The 24,693-nt window shown below is 35.6% G+C and overlaps 1 protein-coding gene across 15 annotated transcripts in view; it reads left to right on the forward strand.

Annotated features, from left to right (window-relative positions):
- Positions 1–24,693, forward strand: part of DLG1 (discs large MAGUK scaffold protein 1) — a 255,607-nt gene that overhangs the window by 187,748 nt on the left and 43,166 nt on the right. For all 15 annotated transcript variants that reach the window (XM_045088103.1, XM_045088104.1, XM_045088102.1 and 12 more), the window contains 2 exons: positions 8,851–8,953; positions 23,777–23,891. In XM_045088103.1, the coding sequence (XP_044944038.1) occupies positions 8,851–8,953; positions 23,777–23,891 (218 nt within the window). The remainder of the gene's footprint in view (positions 1–8,850; positions 8,954–23,776; positions 23,892–24,693) is intronic.

The raw sequence follows: 24,693 nt of genomic DNA on the forward strand, positions 1-24,693 counted from the left end.
GCAGGAAGAAAATATGAAAAAAGATATTCAAAACTAAAATAAAAGACTGTTAGGAACAAACTAAAGTACCTCATTAAACAAAATTTAGCTGTCTTCAGTCTTTATCTTGAATCAGGATCACTTCAAGGCCTTATTAAAAAACAGATTCTTGGAGCACCTAGGTGGCTCAGTGAGTTAAGCTTCTACCTTCGGCTCAGGTCATGATCTCATGGTCCTGGGATCAAGGCCCGCATTAGGCTCTCTGCTCCCCCCCCCCAACCTCTCTGCCTACTTGTGATCTCTCTCTCTGTCAAATAAATAAATAAAATTGTTCAAACAAGAACAGACAAACAAAAAACATATTCTTAGACCCTCTTCCCTGAAGTTTTCAATTCAATTTCAGTATGACTTAGGTAGGATCTAAAATTCTATATTTCTAACAAGTTTTCATGAGATACTGATTTTGCTGCTCTGGGGACCAAACTTTGTGAACTACTATTCTAAAGACCATCCCTCTTATTGATGTTCTTAATGATAACCCATATCACTGAGAAAAGTATGAATAAGTTATTTGGGAAAGCATGGAAATAAATCCTAGGTTTTATAAAATATTCTTTCTGATACATTTAATTTTGTTGAAGAAAGAAGCTTTAGAAATCAAGATTCATTACATATATAGAACACTGTAGTTTTCAGTATGGTATAAGTTAAGTATTCCCGTTATGCTAGTTATGAGAAGTATGATATAGAATACAATTTATATTTGCTAAAAATTTAGACTCGTAGACTTAGAATCAAAAGTGACCCAAAAGACTTCAATGAAAATTCTCTCCTCTGTAAAGAAAGTGAGAAAAGTGGCCAGAATTGTTAGGATGAAGTTGTTCAGAACTCTAGAATTTAACCAAAGGCTTTCAGCAATTCAGGAAGTATATTCAAACAAACAACCAAAAAAAAAAAAAAAAACTTCATGAGCGTGAGCTTAATGTCTTAAGTTCCAGTCTCTGCTCTCCATGATCATATTAGCCTTGAGAAATAGTCCACATTTCTAGTGAAATCAGTAACCTCACAGCCACTAGAGAGCAAGATGGGAGTAGAACTTTCAGAACCTCTTTCCCAGAGAACTGTCATAATTTGACCTGTCTGGTCATTCTTTAAAAACCCATTTGCAAGGCTCTCTGTTTTGACCTGAATCAGAGCTGAATCAATGCAAAAGCCTTTTTCCCTGGGTTACTTGTTGAAACAATTATAGGCACATTATGGCTGCCTGAGACATTGAATAATAGTTGAAGCAAATAATACATTAATCAAAACCTTAAAAGGATAAACTCGGGAATGAGCTCTCCATTAAGGGCTTTGAAAAACTCTGACATATTCCTTGGAATCTAGGGAGACACATGTATGTTCTGGACACTGCATACTCAGGAAAGACCTGAAAAGGTCCTAAACTCACCTCTGACTGACCATGAGGCTCTGTGTGGACAGGAAGTGACAATTTAAGGCAGAGTTACCAATTTTCTAGCTGTGTTTTGAAGACATTACCCAATATGCACACAGAGCCCTTCAGCAAAGAGTCCAGCCATTAAAAGAAAATCTCTTCCCAGTCATTAACTGACCACCAAGCTAACCAGGCAGTGACTTCATTGGCAAACACATCAAAAAATACAAATTTCATTGAAATTTTACCAAAACCAGGAAAGTCACCAAAAACATCTGTCATTAGCAGCAACAATAACAAGCCCCAGGCAGGAGGACATATCTAATTTCTGGAATTGCTACATTATATTATATCAGGTGTCTAGTTTTCCACAACAAAATCATGAGACATGCAGAAAAACAAGAAGATAAGGCCCATACACAGGCAGGGGAACACAATCAATAGAAACTGAACCTAAGGAAGTAGAATATTGGATTTTAAACCAAGACATTAAATCAGATATTTTAAATATGTTCAAAGAACTAAATAATGGAAGGAAAAATAAAGAAACTATCTCAGCAGGCAGAGAATACCAATAAAGAGGTTTCTATTATAAAAAAAAAAATAGAAATTCTGGAATTGAAAAATACAGTAACTAAAAAGAAGAAGTTCTCTAGACAAACTCAACAACAGCTGTGAGCTAGCTGAAGAAATAAACCAACAAACTTGAAGATACATCTCTTGAGATTATCTAGATGAAGAATGGGGGGAAAAAAGAATAAAGAAAAATTAAGAGCCTTAAAGACTTGTGGGATATCATCAAGTGTATACCATATACATAATGTGTTTAATAAGTACATAATGTACATAATACAGGAGAGCTAGGAAGATTGAGTAAATAATGACTGAAAACTTGCAAAATGTGATGAAATCATTCTACACTTCTGAGAAGCTTAGTGATGAACTCAGTAAGTAGAATAAACTTGAGATCCATACCATGCATATATCATAATCAGACTGTCAAAAGACAAATATTGAATCTTGATAGTAGAGAGAAATGATTCATTACATACAGGAGATCTTCAATAAGATTAACAGCTGATATCTTGTCAAAAAACATGGAAGCCAGAAGGCAGTAGGATGACATACTCAAAGTTCTGGAAGAAAAGAAGTTATTTTCCGAGGATTCTATATCCAGGAGCAAAACTGTCCTTCAGAAACAACAAATCAAGACATTTCCAAGTAAACAGAAGCTGAGGAAGTTCATCTGTAGTAGATCTGTCCTGCACGAAATACTAAAGGGAATCCTTCAGACTAAAATAAAAGAACTTAAGTCCATATGAAGTAACTTCATATGAAGTAACTTACGTCCATATGAAGAAATAAAGAGTGTTGTTAAAGGTAACTACATTGATAAATGTAATACAGTATATTTTTTGTTTGTGACTCCTTTTTTCCTGTCTGATTGAAAAGACAACTGAATAAAGCAATAATTTAAGCAATAATTTAAATGTGTGCTAATGGGCACACATTTTATAAAGATGTAATTTATGTGACAATAGTATCACAAGGTGGGTAGAGGGCACAGAGTTACATAGGAGCAGAGTTTTATACAGCAATGAAATTAAGAAAGTAGAACTTGTGTTAATTATAACCAGAGGAACCACTAAGATAAATAACTGAAAATATAGATAATAAACAAGGTTGTTAAAATGGTACAGTAGAAATTATCTGTTTAACAAAAGAAGGTAGAAGTATTATAAAACTGAAAATATAGATAATAAACAAGGGCGTTAAAATGGTGCAGTAGAAATTATCTGTTTAACAAAAGAAGGTAGAAGTGTAGTAATGAAGGAACAGAAAAGATATGAGACATGAAGAAAACAAATAGCAAAATAGATGACATATATCTTACTTTTTAATAACTACATTAAATGTAAATGAATTAAACGTTCCAATTAAAAGACGGATATTGACAAGGTAGATTTTAAAAAGCAGGATGGTGGGTAGGGGAGGCACCTGGGTGGCTCAGTCAGTTGAGCGTCTGACTCTTGGTTTTGGCTCAGGTTACAATCTAAGGGTCATGAGATCTAACCCTGTGTCAGGCTCTGTACTTATTGAGGAGTCTGCTTGAGATTCTCTTCCTCTGCCTCTACCCCTGCCCCCCTGCATGTGCATGCATATGCTCTCCCTCACTGTCAAATCGTTAATAAAAACCAGTATCCAACTATATGCTGTCTATGACAGATACAGTTTAGATTTAAAGACAGTGGTTTACTTTTCAACAAAGATTAAAAGGTTAAAAAAGATATACTATGCAGGCAGTAATCAGGAAACACCTGGAGTGACTATATTAATATCATACAAAGAAAACTAAGATAAAAATTGTTACTAAAGACAAAGTACATTTTATAATGCATATGTCCTATAAATTACATATGATATATATTGTATATATTGTATCATTGTTGACGAATTTCTAGAAAGACAAACTGTTGAAACTGACTCAAAAAGAAATTGAAGGGCACCTGGGTGGCTCAGTGGGTTAAAGTCTCTGCCTTCAGCTCAGGTCATGATCCCACAGTCCTGGGATCGAGCCCCACATCGGGCTGTCTGCTCAGCAGGGTGCCTGCTTCCCCTCCTCTCTCTCTGCCTGCCTCTCTGCCTACTTGTGATCTCTGTCTGTCAAATCAATAAATAAAATCTTTTAAAAAAAAAATTGAAAATCTGTATAGGCCTATAACAATTAAGAAGATTGAATTGATAAAACATTTCACAAAGGCGCAAGAGCCCAGGACTAGATGGTTTCACTGGTACAGTCTACCAAACATTTAAAGAATTAACACCAGTCATTCACAAACTTCCCAAAAAAGGAAAAGGCATAAAGAGCACTTCCCAATTCATCCTAAGAGGACAATACTGTTTTTATCAAACCAGAGAAAGACATAATAGAAGGAGAAAACAACAAACCAATATTTCTTACATCCTTATAGATGTAAAAATCCCCCCCAAAATTGCAAACTGGAAACAGAAGGATAAAAAAAATCATATAGCGGCATAAAAAAGGGACTATACACCGTAACCAAGTGGACTTTATCCAAGAAATGAATGGTTGATTCAGCATTAGAAAACTAATCCAAGTAAGCACTATATTAATAGAGTATAGACATAAATGACACAGTCATCTCAATAGACACAGAAAAAGCACTTCTCGAAACCAGCACCATTACATCTTTCCCTCTAAGATCATAAATAAGACAAGGGTGTCTACTCTTGTCAGTTGTATTCATCATCTAAACAGGGCAGTTAAGCAAGAAAAAGAAATAAAAGGCTTCCAGATTTAAAACAACGAAGGAAAACTCTATTTGCAGATTCATGATCTCTTAATACAGACAATCTTAGAAAATCCAGCAACAACAACAAAAAAGCTATTAGAGTTAATAAACTGACTTTGCAGGATAGAAAATCACTATAGAAGAAATAGCTGTATTTCTGTATACTAACCCTGAACTACCTGAAAGTGAAATTAAGAATTTCTTTCCTGATTTGTTATTCAGAGAGTTAGAAATTAGTTTTACTTTATGCTCAAACTAGAACTATTTTTGCGTTGTGTTGAGTTTTTTTTTATAGCCTTCAGCTAGAAATAATCTCCAATAAAAGCACATTACATTGCGTTACATTTCTTTAGATTAAAGTTTTGTTTTTTTTTTTTTTAAGATTATTTATTTATTTATTTGACAGAGAGACATCACAAGTAGGCAGAGAGGCAGGCAGAGAGAGAGAGGAGGAAGCAGGCTCCCCACTGAGCAGAGCGCCCAACGCGTGACTTGATCCCAGGACCCTGAGATCATGACCCGAGCCGAAGGCAGCGGCTCAACCCACTGAGCCACCCAGGCGCCCAAGATTAAAGTTTTTTTTAATCTTGATTTTTCGTTCAAGAACTACTAGATATTTACTTAAAGAATACAAAAATACTAATTCAAAGGGATACATATACCCCAATATTTATAACAGCATTGTCTACAGTAGCCAGATATGGAAACAATCCAAATGCCCATTGATTGATGAATGGATAAAGATGTGGTGTAGTGTGTGTGTGTGTGTGTGTGTGTGTGTGTGTGTGTGTGTTTACATGCACACAAATGGAATATTACTCAGCCATAAAAAAGAATGAACTCTTGCCATTTCAACAACATAGAGCTAGAGAGTATTATGCTAAGCATAGTAAATCAGAGAAAAACAAATACTATATGAATTCACTAATACGTGGAATTTAAGAAACAAAACATGATCAGAGGGAAAAGAGAGAGAGGCAAACCATAAAACACTCTTAACTATTGAGAACAAACTGATGGTTTCGAGAGGGAGGTGGGTGGGGCATGGGTTAAATAGGTAATGAAGATTAAGAAGGGCACTTGTGATGAGTACTGGGTATTGTATAGAAGTATTGAACCATTAAATTGTACTCCTGAAACTAACATTACACTGTATGTTAACTAACAGGAATATAAGTAAAAACTTCTTTTGTTTTGGTTTTTTGTTTTGTTTTGTTTTTTTTGACAATGCTTAATTGTTATAGATGACATCAATGGAGCAGTTGGTGAAATTGAGTAAATTCTGTACATTAGTTAGGTGCACTGCACCAGTTTTAATTTTTTTTTGTTTTTTGGTTTTTGGGGTTTTTTTTGGTGTTCCAAGATTCATTGTTTATGCACCACACCCAGTGCTCCAAGCAGTACATGCCCTTCTTAATACCTACCACCAGGCTCACCTAACCCTCCTCTCCCCTCCCCTCCAAAAGCCTCAGTTTGTTTCTCAAAGTCCACGGTCTCTCATGGTTCATCTCCCCCTCCAATTTACCCTAATTCTCTTTTGCTTTCCTTCCCCTAATGTCCTCCTTGTTATTCCTTATGCTCCACAAGTAAGTGAAACCATATGCTAATTGACTGTCTCTGCTTGACTTATTTCACTCAGCATAATCTCCTCCAATCCCATCCATGTTGAAACAAAAGTTGGGTTTTTATCCTTTCTGATGGAGGCATAATACTTCATTGTATATATGGATCATATCTTCTTTATCCATTCGTCTGTTGAAGGGCATCTTGGCTTTTAAAGTATGTTTGTTTTAACTTAGCTGCATAATGACATCCTTTATAAATAATATCAAGTATCAGGTCTTTACATGGCTAAAATGTTCTTTTATATAAATTTTTAAATCCCAAGAATTTCTAGGCTCATAGTCATTTTTTCCAAAATTGGTATATGATCTTTCACAGATTTGAGACAAAACACACTTTCATATAAAAATTGCTTGACAGTTGTTCTTTCCAAACATATTTGTTCAAGGTTTCAAGCATTACTGTAGTCTATTCACTGCTGATTTTTAGGGGGGAAAAAAACAACTTAAGTATTTAAAGCTATTACTATTCAAATATAATGCTCCCATGAATGTCCATTTAAGTTTTGCTAATAGTGGAAAAGGTACAGTGTCTTAAGATAGTGTGTTTGCAGTATATACTAAGTATTGGCAGCCTTTAAGAAATAAGAATTGGGGCGCCTGGGTGGCTCAGTGGGTTAAAGCCTCTGCCTTCGGCTCAGGTCATAATACCAGGGTCTTGGGATGGAGCCCCGCATTGGACTCTCTGCTCAGTAGGGAGCTTGCTTCCCTTCCTTTCTCTCTGCCACCTCTCTGCCTACTTGTGATCTCTGTCAAGTAAATAAATAAAATCTATAAAGATAAATAAATAAATAAATATTTTATTTATTTATTTTACAGAGATCACAGGTAGGCAGAGAGGCAGGCGGGGTTGGGGGGGAAGCAGGCTCCCCGCTGAGCAGAGAGCCCAATGCAGGACTCCATCCCAGGACCCTGAGATCATGACCTGAGCCGAAGGCAGAGGCTTTAAGCCACGGAGCCACCCAAGCACCCCATAAATAAAATCTTTAAAAAAAAAAGAAAGAAAGAAAGAAGTTATTTCACCCAAGGAAGGGCCCTGTTTTCAAAACACCTCTTGTTCATTTGGTAACATTTACTCTGTCTAAATGTCAGTCTTTGAAATCTGAGCTATTTTAGTACTTTTAAATACTTGCCTTCCTATTACTCCAAAAGAATGAAAGCTTAGTCAAAATAAGTCAGTTAGAGAAAGACAATTATCATATGATCTCTCTGATATGAGGAATTTGAGAGACCGGGAACGTGGAGGGTAAGGAGGGAAAAAATGAAACAAGATGGGATGGGGTGGAAGACAAACCATAAGAGACTCTTAATCTCCCAAAACAAACTCAGGGTTGTTGGGGGTGGGCGTGGGTGGGATAGGGTGGCTGTTATGGACATTGGGGAGGGTATGTGCTATGCTGAGTGCCGTGAAATGTGTAAGCCTGATGATTCATAGACCTATACCCCTGGGGCAAATAATACATTATATGTTAATAAAAAAAAAATGGAGAAGATGGCGCCGAAAGCTAAGAAGGAAGCCCCTGCCCCTCCCAAAGCCGAAGCCAAAGCAAGGGCTTTGAAAGCCAAGAAAGCGGTGCTGAAAGGCGTCCACAGTCACAAAAAAAAGAAGATCCGCACATCCCCTACGTTCCGACCACCCAAAACTCTGCATCTCCGAAGGCAGCCCAAATACCCTCGAAAGAGCGCCCCAGAAGAAACAAGCTTGATCACTATGACATCATCAAGTTCCCCGACTACTGAGTCAGCCATGAAGAAAATAGAAGGCAACAACACACTTGTGTTCATTGTGGATGTCAAGGCCAACAAGCACCAGATCAAACAGGCTGTGAAGAAGCTTTATGACATTGATGTAGCCAAGGTCAACACCTTAATCAGGCCTGATGGAGAGAAGGCATACGTTCGGCTGGCCCCTGACTGTGATGCTTTGGATGTTGCCAACAAAATTGGGATCATCTAAACTGAGTCCTGCTGGCTAAATCTAAATACAGTTTTTTCATGATTTAAAAAAAAAAAATGGAAGCTTAGTTTGGGGAAAAGAATTGGAACTAAAATGAGTAATAGTAGTGAAAGTGTGGCAGAAGTTGAAAGGATGCTACATACAAAATTAATGTCCCTCCCATTGCTTGAGTTGCTAGTGATATAAGCTGTACAAAATTATATTTGTTGTTATTTCAGGTTACCAAATTAAGATATGTTTCCCAAGAGATTGGTAGGCAACCTCCTGGAAAACCTGGAAGAAAATGTTTTGGTTTTGCTCACTTGATATTAAGCAAAATATTCTTAGTGAATAAAATTGCTTTCATTAATAGTAATGAAAAGTAAATAAAAGTAATATTTTATTTTACTGTGAGCTATACTTTAGTAAATTGGAACAAGAAGATATTTTAGTGATAAAATTATTGCATGTAATTTTTTTTCTGTGCCTACTCAAAAAGGCTATCATGGCTTCTAATCAGTGTGAATAATTTCTTTCAAATTTAAGATTCAATTTGATTTACAGGTAAACAGTGTTGACCTCAGAACTGCCAGCCATGAGCAAGCAGCAGCTGCTTTGAAAAATGCTGGCCAGGCTGTCACGATTGTTGCACAATATCGGCCTGAAGGTAATTTCTTGCTGTCTGTGTTTATTATTTATTTCAGTTTTTAGAATTCTTCCTCTTAGTAATGTTTAACTTTCCAAGCTTAATGTTTTTGTTTTGATCTCTTTTATTAATCTAGTATTTGTTTAGTCTGAACCTACTTCACAATCCAGGTCAAAATATGTTCAGTAGGATGTAGGAATTTGTTTGAGTATTTCACTGTTACTTGGATTAATTTTTAAGTGTTAATTTTTTAAAATCTATCCTCGGGGGCGCCTGGGTGGCTCAGTGGGTTAAAATCTATCCTCTAACCAAACACATACATTGTGTTTGGTTAGTGATCCCAAAGGATTGTATAAAAACCATATACAATGATAGTAGCATTGCCAAAGAAAGGTAGGTCATCTCAGTTTTTTCTAACTTTTGAATTAGATTTGTATGTTAATATCAAGATTTAAGATATATTTATAATAGTCTTTATTGCTGTTTAAAATATAAAGAGAAAAAAGTAACAAGTTTGGTATGTAATGTGTTTCTAAATAGTGAAGTATCATGGACATGACCTGACTGAGTTCCTAGGGGAAGAAGGTGGTAATGGAAAATTTAAGGTCATGCCGTATTTAGGCATATGTAAAGCTCTAGTGGTGTACTTCAACATAACCACTTCTCCAATAAAACCTCAGTGGAATTTAAAAAGCTTAAACACCCAGAAGAATACATAATATACTGGCTAGTGTTCATAAACAACAAGGTGAAAAAGTAAAGAATGATGTGCTAATAAGTGAGTCAGTGAAACAATTTCTAATTTAGTAACTGTTAAATTCATTATTTTTTTCTTAGATTCAAAGTTATTTTTGCAACAAAACCTAATAAATTTTTTTAGCTAATCAAAGTAGCATGTAGGGCTTTTCTTGCTATTTCATAATATGTACAGTTGGGTTGTTGTTGTTTTTTTTTTAAGACTTTATTTATTTATTTGAGAGAGAAAGCATGAGAGGGGAGAAGGTCAGAGGGAGAAGCAGACTCCCTGCCGACCAGGGAGCCTGATGTGGGACTTAATCTTGGGACTCTAGATCATGACTTGAGCCGAAAACAGTTGCTTAACCAACTGAGCCACCCAGGTGCCCCCCAATAATATGAACAGTTGTAAACCTCAGCACTTCAGGTCCATTAACTGAACAGAGGTAAATCTGTTCCAAATAAATTTACATTAACCAAACAAATATATGAAATCAGAATGCCAATTTGTTAATTCAGTGAGAAACAAAATCTCCAGTGGGGCACATACACTATTATCTTCTAGGCAACACATTCTCGCCCCATAGGTATGCTATATGGAAGCCAAGTTATCAATATTTACTGAGATACTGGCTTCTTAGTATTATAGAAGGGTTCTCATTTATATACATGCATAAGAAATATAGACTATTTAGGTATGATTAAAGGTAAGGCATCTGACCTCTCCCAGAAAACATGCAAAAGCAACAAGGAAACTAAAACATACATGCACTTCTACCAACAGAACTCCACTTCACATTAAGCAAAACTAAGATGACAGATTGAAGACCTGGACAACAAAACATATAGGCAAAGGCTTACTTATGCAGCTTTGAGGTCTGGTAGAAGCCACACAGAGAGAGGGAAGAGTTAAAAACATGGAATGTTGAGAATTCTCAGTGGTGGCAGAACTTAGAATATGACAGAAAATAATTCTTTCTAAAGGTGAGGAGCTTCTTTTTTGAGGTATAAAAAAAGGAATTGGAGTGAACATGCTAAAAGAAGCCCTCGTTGATGTGGTTTGGTTTAAAGAAGTAGAGAGGTTGTATTTGGGTGAAGGAATCTGTCTCTATAGCATCACATACTGTGACAGTCCTTTGGTTTCAAAGGCCATGAAGATAGTATGCTTCCATCCCTCCTCCACCCCTTAACTTTCTGATTCAGCCAAATAGCTTGTCCTGCAAAATCCAACTCATTTGGTAATAAGTAGTTAAAAAGTAACTGTTCTGGCAATCATACAAAGATAAGAAGAAGTGGAAACAAACAACAAAGCTTAGCAACAGATAAAAGTCACATACCCACACACACATAAACATTGGCATAGATGAGATGAAAATTTGATCTTCATATTTTTGGCAACTAATACATTCAATTCTTTGAAAGAAGATCACTAAATAGAAGTGTAAGAACTGTACAGAAAAAAATGGCTTCACAACCAGGAGATTGATTTTGAGATAGCAGAACCCAGGAAAGAAAAAGCAATTTCTCAAATTGAACACAAAGACAAAAGAGATACTGCAGAAAAATCAAAGAAGACATAGAGGATAGAAGAGGAAACATAAAATGAAACAAATGAGAATTTTAAAACGGAAAATACTAGCAATGAAGGACAGGCAAGTATGTATATGCAATATATACATTTAGAGTTTCTAAAAAAAAATTTTTTAAGAAGAGAATAAATGTTTGAAATTATGCATTGAAGCAGACTTTACTGAATTAAAAAGAAGTGAATCTTTCTCTTAAAAAGAGAGCACATGATAGGAAATTGACTCAGAATCATCAGAATTCAGACATACTCTAGTTAATATTTGCCAAGAAACCCAGGTAAAAATACTGGTTATATTTAATAAGGAGTTTAAAATGGCGATAGGAAGAACTACTCTAATGCTTGGTAAGCATAGACCAGAACAGGGATAGTTAACTTAGCCATTTTTTATATTTAGCAGCTTTTAACTAAGCCTCATTTACCTCTATAAGCACTAGATATACTTGCCACTGATGGTTGGAAAGGGTAGGCTACTGTTTTCCTATGATAGTTATTGAATGGGCCCAAGAATCTTCCTTTCAGATTGTCTCTTTCTGTGCCTGTAACTGTTTTTGTTTTCTTTTGTTCTTTTTTGAGATTTCTGTACTTCATAAGAACCTTTGTGATCGATACTTTTTCTTTAGCTGTATTCAAAATTTAAACCGTTCTCTTGAGGGAGCCATTTTTTTATCAAGGAGAATTTGCATTCTCCTTTGATTATTCAGGTAGCTACTGTTTAATAGTTTCTGTTTCCAGGTTAGACCCTTATGTAGATTATTCTTACAGATATGTTTTTTTCTAAACATCTTGTGAGCACCAGACTTATTATGTATCTTCTTCTTTCTTTTTTTTTTTTTTTTGACAAACGGAGATCACAAGTAGGCAGAGAGGGAGGGGGAGGCAGGCTCCCTGCTGAGCAGAGAGCCCTATGTGGGGCTCGATCCCAGGACCCTGGGATCATGACCCGAGCTGAAGGCAGAGGCTTAACCCACTGAGCCAACCAGGCGCCCCTTATGATGTATCTTTTTTTTTTTTTTTAAGATTTTATTTATTTGTCCGAGAGAGGGAAAGAGAGCGAGCACAGGCAGACAGAATGGCAGGCAGAGGCAGAGGGAGAAGCAGGCTCCCTGCCGAGCAAGGAGCCCAATGTGGGACTCGATCCCAGGACGCTGGGATCATGACCTGAGCCGAAGGCAGCTGCTTAACCAACTGAGCCACCCAGGCGTCCCCTTATGATGTATCTTATTTGATGTCGCCAACTGTATTTCCCCATAGTGTTTGCAGTTGTGCATTCCTGAAACAGTTATTTTACCATTTCAGTACATGGTATCTCCATTGATTCTTAAGCCAGAACTGCAGAGCCCCTTTCTCAGTCTCTTTGTCACCAGATACTTCCCTAACCAAAACCACCATCATCTCTTACCTATTCTAATAGCCTCTAACGATTTTGTTCTTGATTTTCTCCAATTCATTCTCTGTTCATCAAGCAAAATGATCTTTTTAAATACAAAGATTGCATTGTGTTATTTCTCATTTAAAACATTTTTCATTAACCTGTGAATAAAATCTAAATCCTTTAATACGACCTGGAAGGAAAGGCCTTGTGTGATTGAGCACAACACAATACACATGATCACTGCATGCCCTCCTTCTCCTTTCCTTTGCTCCTTTTTTTTTTTTTTTTTTAATTAACATATAATGTATTATTTGCCCCAGGGGGTTACAGGTCTGGTGAATCATCAGCTTACACATTTCACAGCACTCAGCATAGCACATACCCTCCCCAATGTCCCTAACCTAGCCACCCTATCCCTACCCCACCCCCCAAGCAACCCTCAGTTTGTTTCGGGAGATTAAGAGTCTCTTATGGTACGTCTCCCTCCCTATCCCATCTTGTCCTTTGCTCCTTAAGCTCTAACCATACAGATCTTCTTTCAGACCTTTTTATTGCATCATATACTATCCTCATTCTCTGATCATTCTGTACTTTCTTAGAGTGTTCTTATTCCCTCTTCTTTTATTGCTGGCTCTTTCTTGTGATTCCATTTCTGATAGCACTGTGATATTTTTTCTTTATAACATTTAACACAGTTTATAATTAGATGTTTATTTAGGTGCATGTTTGTTTATTATTTATTTAAACCTTGCGGTAGAGCCTTATGAAAACATACAGATGATGAGATAAACTCAGATGACAAAGCTAATAATAGCTAGGATTCAGTCCCTAATCTGTTACCTTCAAAATCTAGATACTTTTCACTGGGAATATTTTAATGAGTGCTTAGTCTGGCAGTGTTGATGTTTACTGTATTCTTTTACCATAGCTATGGTACTGTTGCCTAATAAAAACATGGTAAGTACCAATAGAGCACAGAAGACAGCCTTTCCTAAGGTTAGGAATTCAAAGAAAGTACCTCATGTTGCCTGGCATGAGAAAAGATACCATAGAGTAGGATTGGGGCTTAATTGGCAACCTAAAGAATGGATAGGATTCAGATGGGCAGAGAGAAGAAATGACATCATAGGTTAAGAAAAGAAAGAAAAAAGGCCAAAAATAGAAGAGTTAAAATTTAAAAGCATGTTTTGGGTACTTTGAAAACACGTGTCCTCCTTGCTGTATTGCTTACATTGTTTATTTATAAGGCAGTGATGCTATAGCTTTATGTTTCATTTTAATATAAATAATATATTTTTAACAAATGTATTTTTGTTGTACAGCATTTTTTTAAATGTATATTCTACATCATCAGTGTATAATTGCTGTGAGAGCCAAAGACATAAGTTGAAGGCTGATTTTCTTTCTCAGTGAGAGGAAGAATATACTACTATATTACTATAAGTAATATAAAAGGAGTCACCTGACACTCTACTAATCAGTCATCTCTCTGCAGTTAGTATCTTCACTTTACTAATGATGAATCCCTTGGGATTCTCTGCTTCATTGATAATCTGACATATATGTGTTCATACAAAGAGCAAAGACGTAAGCTTTTGATAGGAGTAAGTTTTTGTCTTTCAGGATCTGTGTAGCTCTAATCAAACATGGGCACTGGAATTACTGTGCTAGTTTTTGACTCCATATTCAGAAGTTACGAAATTTTGACAAATAGTTCCTGATCTATGTAGTTCAAGATCTTCCTGTGGATTAGATAATAGAATATAATAGAAAAATTATGTGCCAGATATGACTAACCATGTTACATTTATTAACTCTTTTAATAATCATAAAACCTGTAAGGTAGGCACTATTATCTCCATTTCACATTACAGGCGAGTAAACAAAGGCACAAAAAGTTTAAGTAATTTGCCAGTTATACAGCTAATTAAGTGGTTAAGATTTCTTCTAGCCACTTTGTAGAGGAGGAAAAACTTTCTCTCTAACCTTTCGTTTCAGTTGCTAGGGCTTGCAACTGAAACGGACAAAAGACCAATTCACATGTAGGAAGCATTTATTTTATACACCTGTGAGAAGCCAGCAAAAGAAGTAGGGCTTATTAATTGCTTATATACCTAACTTAGTATGGAAAAAAGAATTGAGAGAAAAACCTGTGGGAAAAACAAATACGTTTCTTTAGGAAGAACATGGGTTTTTAGGAGAAAGTTTCTAATAATGTGTCTATATAAATAAGAGTAGTCTTTCCTTCTCAAATACCCCCAGGAGAGGGAATTTATGATAGCCACATTTATTTTGGTCAGATAAGGGAAGCTCTCCAGAGGCTTTTTTTTTCTGCCTTCGTTCAATCTCTAGCGTCTTCAGTTTAAAATAATCTTTATGACAACTCTGGGGTCCAAGTGGGTCCCCACACCCTAAAAAGCCCTAACTTCAGATAGTTATCTCCTTGTTCCTCAGGTACACTATGTCAGCTTTCAGACCTTAAATCTAAATTTTTGGTTCAAAAAATATTGATTATATTGCAGTGATATTATAAAGGAAAAAGAGATAAAAGAAAAGGAATTAAACTTAATGTGAAACTTACATTCTCTTTCCCATTGGTTGTCTTAAATTTTGAACTTTTTTTCCAGGAGAAAAAAAATTCCTTGAAGTTGATATTATTCCTAATTTTTAAGTGACTAAACTAGAATCGAGAAAAGTGAGAGTTTGATCAGAGCAACTTAATTTGTCTGAATTCCAAAGCCTTAATTTAAATCTCACTTGCAGAGGTAGAGTTTTAACTCCCTTCTCCTCATTTTACTTGCATTATTTCTTCCTGGTGACAACCAAAGAGAGAAGTACAGACTAAATGGAGGGGTTGTATTGGACCAGTGGCACTTCTTTGTAAGCAAGCATTTGTCATCTCTTATACTGATTTTCTCTGGCTGGTTCCTAATTAAATTTTGTTTTAGTCTGTTACTTTTCTTTTGTGTCTTTCTACTTAGCTACTACCTAACCAGCCTGCCTTCGTTTTCTCCTTTAAACCAGTTGTATCTGTTCTCTGGGAGCTCTTGCTCTCAGATGTTAAGTTCAGCATTTAATTAATGTATTTCATTATAGAGTGTAAATAAGTTTTTTTTCTTCACAGTTGGGATTGCAAATTTAAAGAGAATGGGGGAGATACAGTTTATCCTCACTGTAATTTCTTCGTCTTTTCACTTCTAGCAGAGTCAAAACAAAGACTAGAAGTTGAAAAGGGGAATCAAATGCAGAAAATAAGCCGTTAAACATTTTCTCTCCTCTTAGAAGCATACACATATTATTTAACTTCTGGCCAGAAGTTCAGAGATTCCCTGAATGTATTTCATGACAAGTTTGAAGCTTTCTGAAGTACTCAATGGAGAAAACTTTCTGTATAACATTTCTGTTTTCTCCCAGTGATACGATTTTTAGGAGAGGGATATAAATAACTTAAATGAATAAAGAAATTAAACTCTCCCCCCAAAATTGATAGAGCTAAAAGTATGAATTGATTGGACAGGAAAGTGAGGAATCTTAGCTACATAAATGAAATGGAAGTTTAAAGGAAAAGTAAATTTGAGGAAAGTGTTGAAGTATGTTCTGAACAGACAGATGGTTAGGAGGAATTGTAAATATTAAGTAAAGACTATAAATATGAAAATCTGAGTAAACACAGTGAAGCACAAATTAAAAAAATTAGTAGGAATTGACTTAGCTCTCTAGTATTTTTTAAGGTCGAAGAGACCTTAATTGCTACTTGTAGTAACTTAGGAAAGAGTATTCTTCTTTACTATAAAAAGTAATGTGATAGGGACGCCTGGGTGGCTCAGTTGGTTAAGCCGCTGCCTTCGGCTTGGGTCATGATCCTGGGGTCCTGGGATCAAGTTCCGAATCGGGCTCCTTGCTCGGCAGGGAGCCTGCTTCTCTCACTGCCTCTGCCTGCCTCTGTGCCTGCTTGTGTATACTCTCTCTCTCTGGCAAATAAATAAAATCTTCAAAAAAAAAAAAAAGTAATGTGATAAAAATATGTTTTTTAAAAAAAAAAGTAATGTGATAAAAATATGGTTTTTTTTTTACAGAAGGATTTTAAATTTCTGAAATGTAGAATTTTTTTTTAAGATTTTATTTATTTATTTGACAGAGGTCACAAGTAGGCAGAGAGGCAGGCAGAGAGAGAGAGAGAGGAGGAAGCAGGCTCCCTGCTGAACAGAGAGCCCGATGTGGGACTCGATCCCAGGACACTGGGATCATGACCTGAGCTGAAGGCAGAGGCTTTAACCCACTGAGCGTCCCAGGTGTCCCCTGAAATGTAGAATTTTTAAGTCACTAAGGCTTTCCTTAATTCAACTGGCAAATTCACTGCAAACCACTAATAATGCTACATGAAATATAATGAACATTTTATTAAGGGCATCACAGAGCTGTTAAGGCAGTAAGGAAGCACAGACATCACTTTTGTATCAGAGCTGTGATATAATGGCTTATAAGAGCCAAATTGTTGAATTTTCCGGAATTTTGTGAAGTAGTTGTTAAATAGTCATTATTAAAATTGTGGGGGCGCCTGGGTAGCTCAGTGGGTTAAGCCTCTGCCTTCAGATCAGGTCATGATCTCAGGGTCCTGGGATTGAGCCTCACATTGGGATCTCTGCTCAACAGAGAGCCTGCTTCCTCCTCTCTCTCTGCCTGTCTCTATGCCTACTTGAGATCTCTCTCTCTCCCTGTCGAATAAATAAACAAAATCTTAAAAAAAAAAAATTGTGGGGCATCTGGCAGGCTCAGTCAGAAGAGCCCGTGACTTGATCTTGGGGTTATAAGTTCAAGTCCCACATTGGGTGCAGCGATTACTTAAAAAATCTTTAAAATAAATGAATAAGTAAATGTACAAATACATTTAAGAGATTAAAATATTAAAAACTAAAGCAGTAAATATTGAAAACTTATCATTTCCTAATAATTTTCTGGTATAACCACTAAAATAATGGATTGATACAGCAGTGGGACACATGGAAAATTAAAAATAAGATAGTAGACTTCAAGTTAATCGCCCAGAAGTCCGCCATCCCCATTATTAGGGAAAAAAAGCTGGATAGCAAAACCAAGATTTATTTAAAAGATCTTTAACAAAACTAGATGAAAAAATATCCCATGAATCCCAAAATAAAGCAAGTATAAACAAGTTATCAATAGCTATGAGACCCTATAATACCAGCATCTGTACAAGGAAAAGCAGCATAAAAAGCCCAAAAGCCAATCAGTACTCACTAGAAAATGCAGTGCCCAATTTGAGAACAGCGCCTATAACTGTAAGGGTTTTTGCACAATCTACATTTTAAGTGTAGGGGATCTACAGTAAGGTATAAGGGAGATGCGCCTTCTGACCCATTTAAACAGTGATAGCTCCGTTTTCAGTTTGAAGCCCCACACCAAGAGAAAACTGAGAATAAAATCCAACTTGAGCAGGAGAGGGATAGTAGGGCCAAAGGAAATAGAAGGTACGGACAAGTAGGGGGAAAGTACAGCAACAGGAAGCCTTGCAGTGTATGAGATAATCATATCTTTGAACATTTGTCAGAAACAACAAAAGAGGGAGCTCCAGAGCTGTGAAGATAGAAAAACTAGCCTAACCCAAATAGTCTTATCTAAAAGTTCAAGAAAACTGGGAAGCCTGGGTGGCTCAATCAGTTAAGCATATGCCTTCAGCTCAGGTCATGATCTCAGGGTCTTGGGATCATACCCCATGTTGGGCTCCCTGCTCAGTGGGGAGTCCGCTTTTCCTCTCTCCTACCCCTCCATTTGTGGATGTGCTGGCTGGCTTGCTCTCTCTTTCTCAAATAAAGTATTTAAAAATAAAAATAAAAGTTCAGGAAAACTAGTTCAATATAAAAATGAATAACAGAGGGGCGCCTGGGTGGCTCAGTGGGTTAAAGCCTCTGCCTTCTGCTCAGGCCATGATCCCAGGGTCCTGGGATGGAGCCCCACATCAGGCTCTCTGCTCAGCAAGGAACCCGCTTCCCTCCCTCTCTGCCTGCTTCTCTGCCTACTTGTGATCTCTGTCTGTCAAATAAATAAATAAAATCTTTTAAAAAAATGAATAACAGAAAAGGATCAGTACTGAATCCAATGGAAAACTGTTTGAAAAAATGAAAATAAGGATCAGAATAACATCTCCATAATGAAAGTATACCAGAAAAACGTGTCCATGAAATAAATGAAAAGTATAACCTTAATATTTCAAAACAAGTTAAAAAATAATTATGGGGCGCCTGGGTGGCTCAGTGGGTTAAGCCGCTGCCTTCAGCTCAGGTCATGATCTCAGGGTCCTGGGATTGAGTCCCGCATCAGGCTCTCTCTACTCGGCAGAGAGCGTGCTTCCCTCTCTCTCTCTCTCTCTCTGCCTGCCTCTCTGTCTACTTGTGATCTCTGTCAAATAAACAAATAAAATCAAAAAAATAAAATAAAATAATTATGGAGTATATGAAAGAACAGCATAAGTGAGTTGATAAAACATAAAATTTTTACATGTAAAGAAAAAATGTGTTTTTTTTAAGATTTTTTATTTATTTATTTGACAGACAGAGATTACAAGTAGATAGAGAGGCAGAGATAGAGGAGGAAGCAGGCTTCCTGCTGAGCAGAGAGCCTGATATGGGCCTCAATCCCAGGACCCTGAGATCATGACCCTAGCCAAAAGCAGAGGCTTTAACCCACTGAGCCACCCAGGTGCCCAGAAAAAATGTATTTTAAAAAATTAAGTTTAACAGGGGCACCTGTCAGGATTTCTGAATTGAAAGAATATTCAACATACATGTGGGAGTTTCACAGGGGAAAAAAAAACAATGCATATAAAATGTATAAAGAAGAAAAAACTCTCTAAAATTGAAAAAAAAAAAAACTACATATCAAAACATTCTGTTTACCTAAGGTGATAACTAGCACAGGGAAATACTCTCATGAAATTAGTGGGATTAAAAGAAAAATACATACACATACCCTACCCTCCAACCCCCCAGAAGCCCCTTAGCCTCCCTGCTTTTCCTTCTCCTCCCAGCTCCATTCCCCTGGGATCAATCCCCTCCCAGGACCAGTCCGTCCTGTTCCATCTGTTCAGGATGACATTGAAACTGAAAACAAATTGAGAAACCAAAAGTTGTATGGCAGTTTTTACTTTCTACCACTCATTTTTAACTTCACAAATAAATGATAACAAAAAATCTCAAAAAAGTAAAAAATCCAGTGGAATTCCAGCCCCACCCACCCCCCCAAAAATACCATTTAGAGGAAAGAAAATGAGGTAGTCATTAGAACTTCATTCAGCAGTGGCTCATAGGAAACAGTAGAGTCAACATACTCAAAGAATCAAAGAAAGAAACTGAATCAAATAGACTTTCACATATAAAAGCTGCAATCAAATGTATAAACAACAGACTGATATTTAGGTCACTCTGAGACGAAAGAACAAACTTCAGACACCCAAAATGATGGGAGGGGTGCTGCCCTAAGGACTGGTGCTAGCAGTCCTTAATTTAGTTGTAAGGAGGAGAGTATATAATTGGAAAAGATTGTATGCTCTGACAATTTGGATAAAGTACAATTATCAGAAAATGGGGAAAATTTGAAGATCCTATAAAAATAGCATAAGTTTTCTAAATGGTTTAAAGTTTTTAACTGGATATAAACAGATATTTCAGTTAGGCTCTGTGGAGATTGCTCATAGTGAACAAAAGATTACCGTTAGAACAGAAGAATAAACAATATAAATTGTATAATTATATGTTTATCTTTGAGAGTATATAAAATTTATTTGAATATATTTTATTAGGTATGAATATTTTATGAAATATTAAATATTAATGTTTGGGATAATTTAGTATCTTTATAAATACACATGTATTATAAATACATTTATAAATATAAATTTATATGTAGTTCTTCATTTTAGGAATTTAGTATGTATTTATAATTTTAAGGCTTGTTCTTTTATGTTTGTGTGTGTCTAAACAAAGAGACTGCACAACAAGAGTGTATTCTAGTTACTTTTGTTTCGTAGCTACTCCAGAGCTTAGTGGATTAAAACAATAAGCATGTTATGGATTCTGTAAATTAGGAATTCAGTCACGATTTTGTCTGGATAGTCAAATAGTGTCCATACACTGAGGTCACTTAATGGGATTCAGCTGGTGGGTGAGGGTCCAGAATGGCTTTACTCCCCTTGTCCTGTGCCTTGGTGATACTAGCTGAAAGTCTGGGCTCAGAACATCGTCATGGGACCTCTGCAGCATGGTGCTTTGTGGGTTATCAGACTTCTTATATGGTATCTGACTTCCCCTCAGAACAAGCATCCCTAAAGAAACAGGCAACAGTTTCATGGCATAATCATTTCTACCATGTTCATTTGCATGGGAGTCACAAGGCCAGCCAAGATTCAAGGAGAGGGTGACTAGACTCCACCCTCTTGATGGAAGAACATCAAGGTCACATAGTATAAGAACATGTGGGATGCAAGCACGTACCTTGGGAAAATACACTCTGACACAACTACTCATATAGCAGGTTTGCGTATATATAAATCATAAAATAGTATGAATAGAACTGAGATCAAACAACTTCAGTTATATCAAAAGTTACTTTAAATGTTCAAAGAAAACAATTTTCAGATTTGCCGATAAAGCAGAATCTCTTTACAGTATCTTTTTGTAACAAAGAAATGAAGGTTAAACGCAAAAGAACTATATAGTCATTAAAAGAATGAGAGATGTCTATATATATGCTACTCTACAGTGTCCTTACTCTTACTGCTAGTAAGACTGTTAATGTACTTGTTAAGTAAAATAAGCATGTTCGGAGAAATGTGTAGGTTACTGTTTAAGAAACGAGCAATATGATTGTGTGTGTGTGTGTATATATATACATTATATATTACATACACACACATTATATATTACATATATTAAAATAACAGAATAAGTATTTGTGACTATATTTATACATACATATATATGTATGTATATATGTATGTATCTCCTTCTGTTACTAAAACTGGAAAAATAAACTTTTTTTTATTTCAATTTTTAATTTTTTTTTTTTTAGAAGAGGGAATTTTGGGCAGGTGGAGGGCCAGAGGGAGAGGGAGAGAGAAAATCTTAAGCAGACTCCTCACTCAGCATAGTGCCCAGTACAGGGCTCCATCTGACAACCCTGAGATCATGACCCAAGCCAAAATCAAGAGTTGGATGCCCAACCAACTGAGCCACCCAGGTGCCCCTGGAAGAATAAACCTTTCTTAAAATGTTTTTATATATAGTGACCAGGAGAGAGTAGGGTAGGAGAGAGGGCTGGAAGCTAAACTTTATCTTTAATATCCTTGTTTTACAGATACAACCTTGGAACTATTTTACTTACCTATTAAAAACAGTGAAAAATTTAAAGATCAACCCCTAAAAATTAAAGGTGAAATTAAATAAGAAAGAATGGACCTAAATATATATCCAGTTGGCAACATTAGCACCTAGGGAGGAACTATTCAGAGCCACTTTAAAACAACTATTAAACTGTATCTTTCTCTCTGTGTCTCTATAGACCGTGCTCTAAGTAAGATAAAAAAGAAGTAGGGAAAGTAATTAGCTGTTTTCAATAATGATGCCATGGTCTTTGTTGTTGGTGTTGTTATTTTAAAGCCGTTGTGAATGTAATATTGGATAAAATGTAACTCACCATGCAGTACTCTGTTATTCCCAGTGTCTTGAGAACTAGAATTCCTCTTATACAAGAAAACACATACAGATGTAAGATAGAATAGATTAATTAAAAATCTAACAGTCCTAATTTTTAATTAGAAGAACCAGTATAGGGGTGCCTGACTGGCTCAGTCAGAGGAGCATGCCACTCTTGATCCAGGAGTCATGAGTTCAAGCCCCATGTTGGGTGTAGAAATTACTTAAATAAATAAAACTTTTAAAAAAGAAGAACCAGTGTAAACTCAAACTTCATTTTGTATTTTTATCCCTATCTCCATCCGTCAGTCTTCTGTATCTCAGCTGTGTCTACACAAATATGGTTTGCCATGAGTTGTTAATTGTTGAATTGTAATGGATACATTATACTGTCTATTAACATTTATATTTAAAATTTTCTATTTTTAAAGAAAAATAACATTTTATTACATATTAATGTGAGCTTTTAAATGTTTTTGAGTTTTTTGATAAATTGTTGTTTCAGTTAATCTTAGTACCTGAGAAACAAATTTGATGACTTCCGTGGGAGGAAGACTACCTCCACAGTATTCATGCTTACTCTTAACTCTTGTCGTCTTAAACTATACAAACTCCCAAGCACGGTATTTGCTCTTGCTATAAGACTGGTTTTATAAGAAAATCTGATATCTAATCTAATTTCTTTAAAATAATTTATTATAAATAAGAAGGTATAAGAGTGTGTAAGTGTATAATTGCAATATATTTGAAAAAGTGCCTAAGGTTTTAATAGATTAGGTAGTTTTTATGATATAGCCTAAAATAGTTCATCTTCATAATCATACTTGTTTTTATATAAAAACGATCTTAGAATGTTTATCCAAATTGCTTTGTGTCTTATTTTGGCATTTTAAAAATTTATAAATTTATAAAATGTATTAAAGTAAATTTGATTTATTAATTTTTAAGACATATTTTTGCTGTCTATTGATTGTACACAAGTTCTGTATTTAATCACATAAAAGTAATGATTTCCTCAAGGGGAAAAAGGCAGTAAACGAAGAATCTATTACAAATCATATTAGGTATGTTCTTTTTAGGTATAAAAATCAGAATAAATTATGAGTTTTAATTTTTAAAATTTACAGTTAAATTAGATAGTAATATGAGATTCATACTGGTATTTTGATGCATGAAAGTTGTCTTACTTGATTAAATGTGATATGAACTTTAAAATAGCATATGAGAAAGTTCTCATTCAGCCAGTTCTAACTTATGGTACATTTAGAAGAAAAAAAAATTTTTTTTAAGTTTGCATTTTGGCCAAAATCTTACACAGGTTACTCTTTTAAGGTTCTAACCACATTTAATCAAATATAAGACCACTAACATATTTAACACTTTATTTTCAAATACTTTATTTTTTAGAATGTAAAGTATAAATTTATTTTTTTTCCCATCAGAATACAGTCGTTTTGAAGCCAAAATACATGACTTACGGGAGCAGATGATGAATAGTAGCATTAGTTCAGGATCAGGTTCTCTTCGAACTAGCCAGAAGCGATCCCTCTATGTCAGGTAAATTTTTTTTACTTCTAATTATGGCAATCCTTATTTATGCATGCAGATTCCTTCACATTTTTTACTATGACTTAGTTTTACTATAGAAAAATACATTGCAGGGGCTCCTGACCAGCTTAGTCAGTGGAGCATGCATCTCTTGATCTCGGAGTTGTGAGTTTGAGTCCCGTATTGGGTGTACAGATTATTTAAAAATAAAATTTTTTTAAAAGAAAGAAAAATATATTGCATATCAAGAAACATAATTTTATGATTGATTTCCTGAGTGTATCTTTTGTTATCATAATTGTATTAATGAAAGTTATACAACCCCTTGAATAATGATGAGTGACTATACTGTATCTTGGTATATCATAACATCCAACACTTACTTTCACTTATATTCTTCATAATAAAATGTTTTGAGTAACATTGAGTTACTGTAGCAATTTCCATAATAGCAAAGAGAGCATATGGAAATAATAGCTTAAAATGTGAATAACCTCAGTAAAGGACACAGATTCAGGAAACTTCTACATGCATTTTTTGAATATTTGGGAGAAGTCAACCTTATTTTTCTATAACTAATTAATGCGATAGCTTAAATCTAATAATAGTAAATAGATACCATTAGTATATAAACTGTTCTTACCGATAGATGACCTATTTGTATTCTGTATGCACCTTTTTTTTAGCAGAGCTTTTACTCAGTACTTTTATACTATTATTTTAACTGTAGTAGATGGCTGCAGGTGATCTCTACAATTTTTCATTATTTTTTCATTCCTTCTGATACTATTGAGGAACATTTCCTAGTGTG

This window comes from Mustela putorius, unplaced genomic scaffold (genome assembly GCF_011764305.1).
Source record: "Mustela putorius furo isolate JIRA1106 unplaced genomic scaffold, ASM1176430v1.1 tig00003834_pilon_pilon_pilon, whole genome shotgun sequence".
In the NCBI taxonomy this organism is placed as follows: Eukaryota; Metazoa; Chordata; class Mammalia; order Carnivora; family Mustelidae; genus Mustela; species Mustela putorius.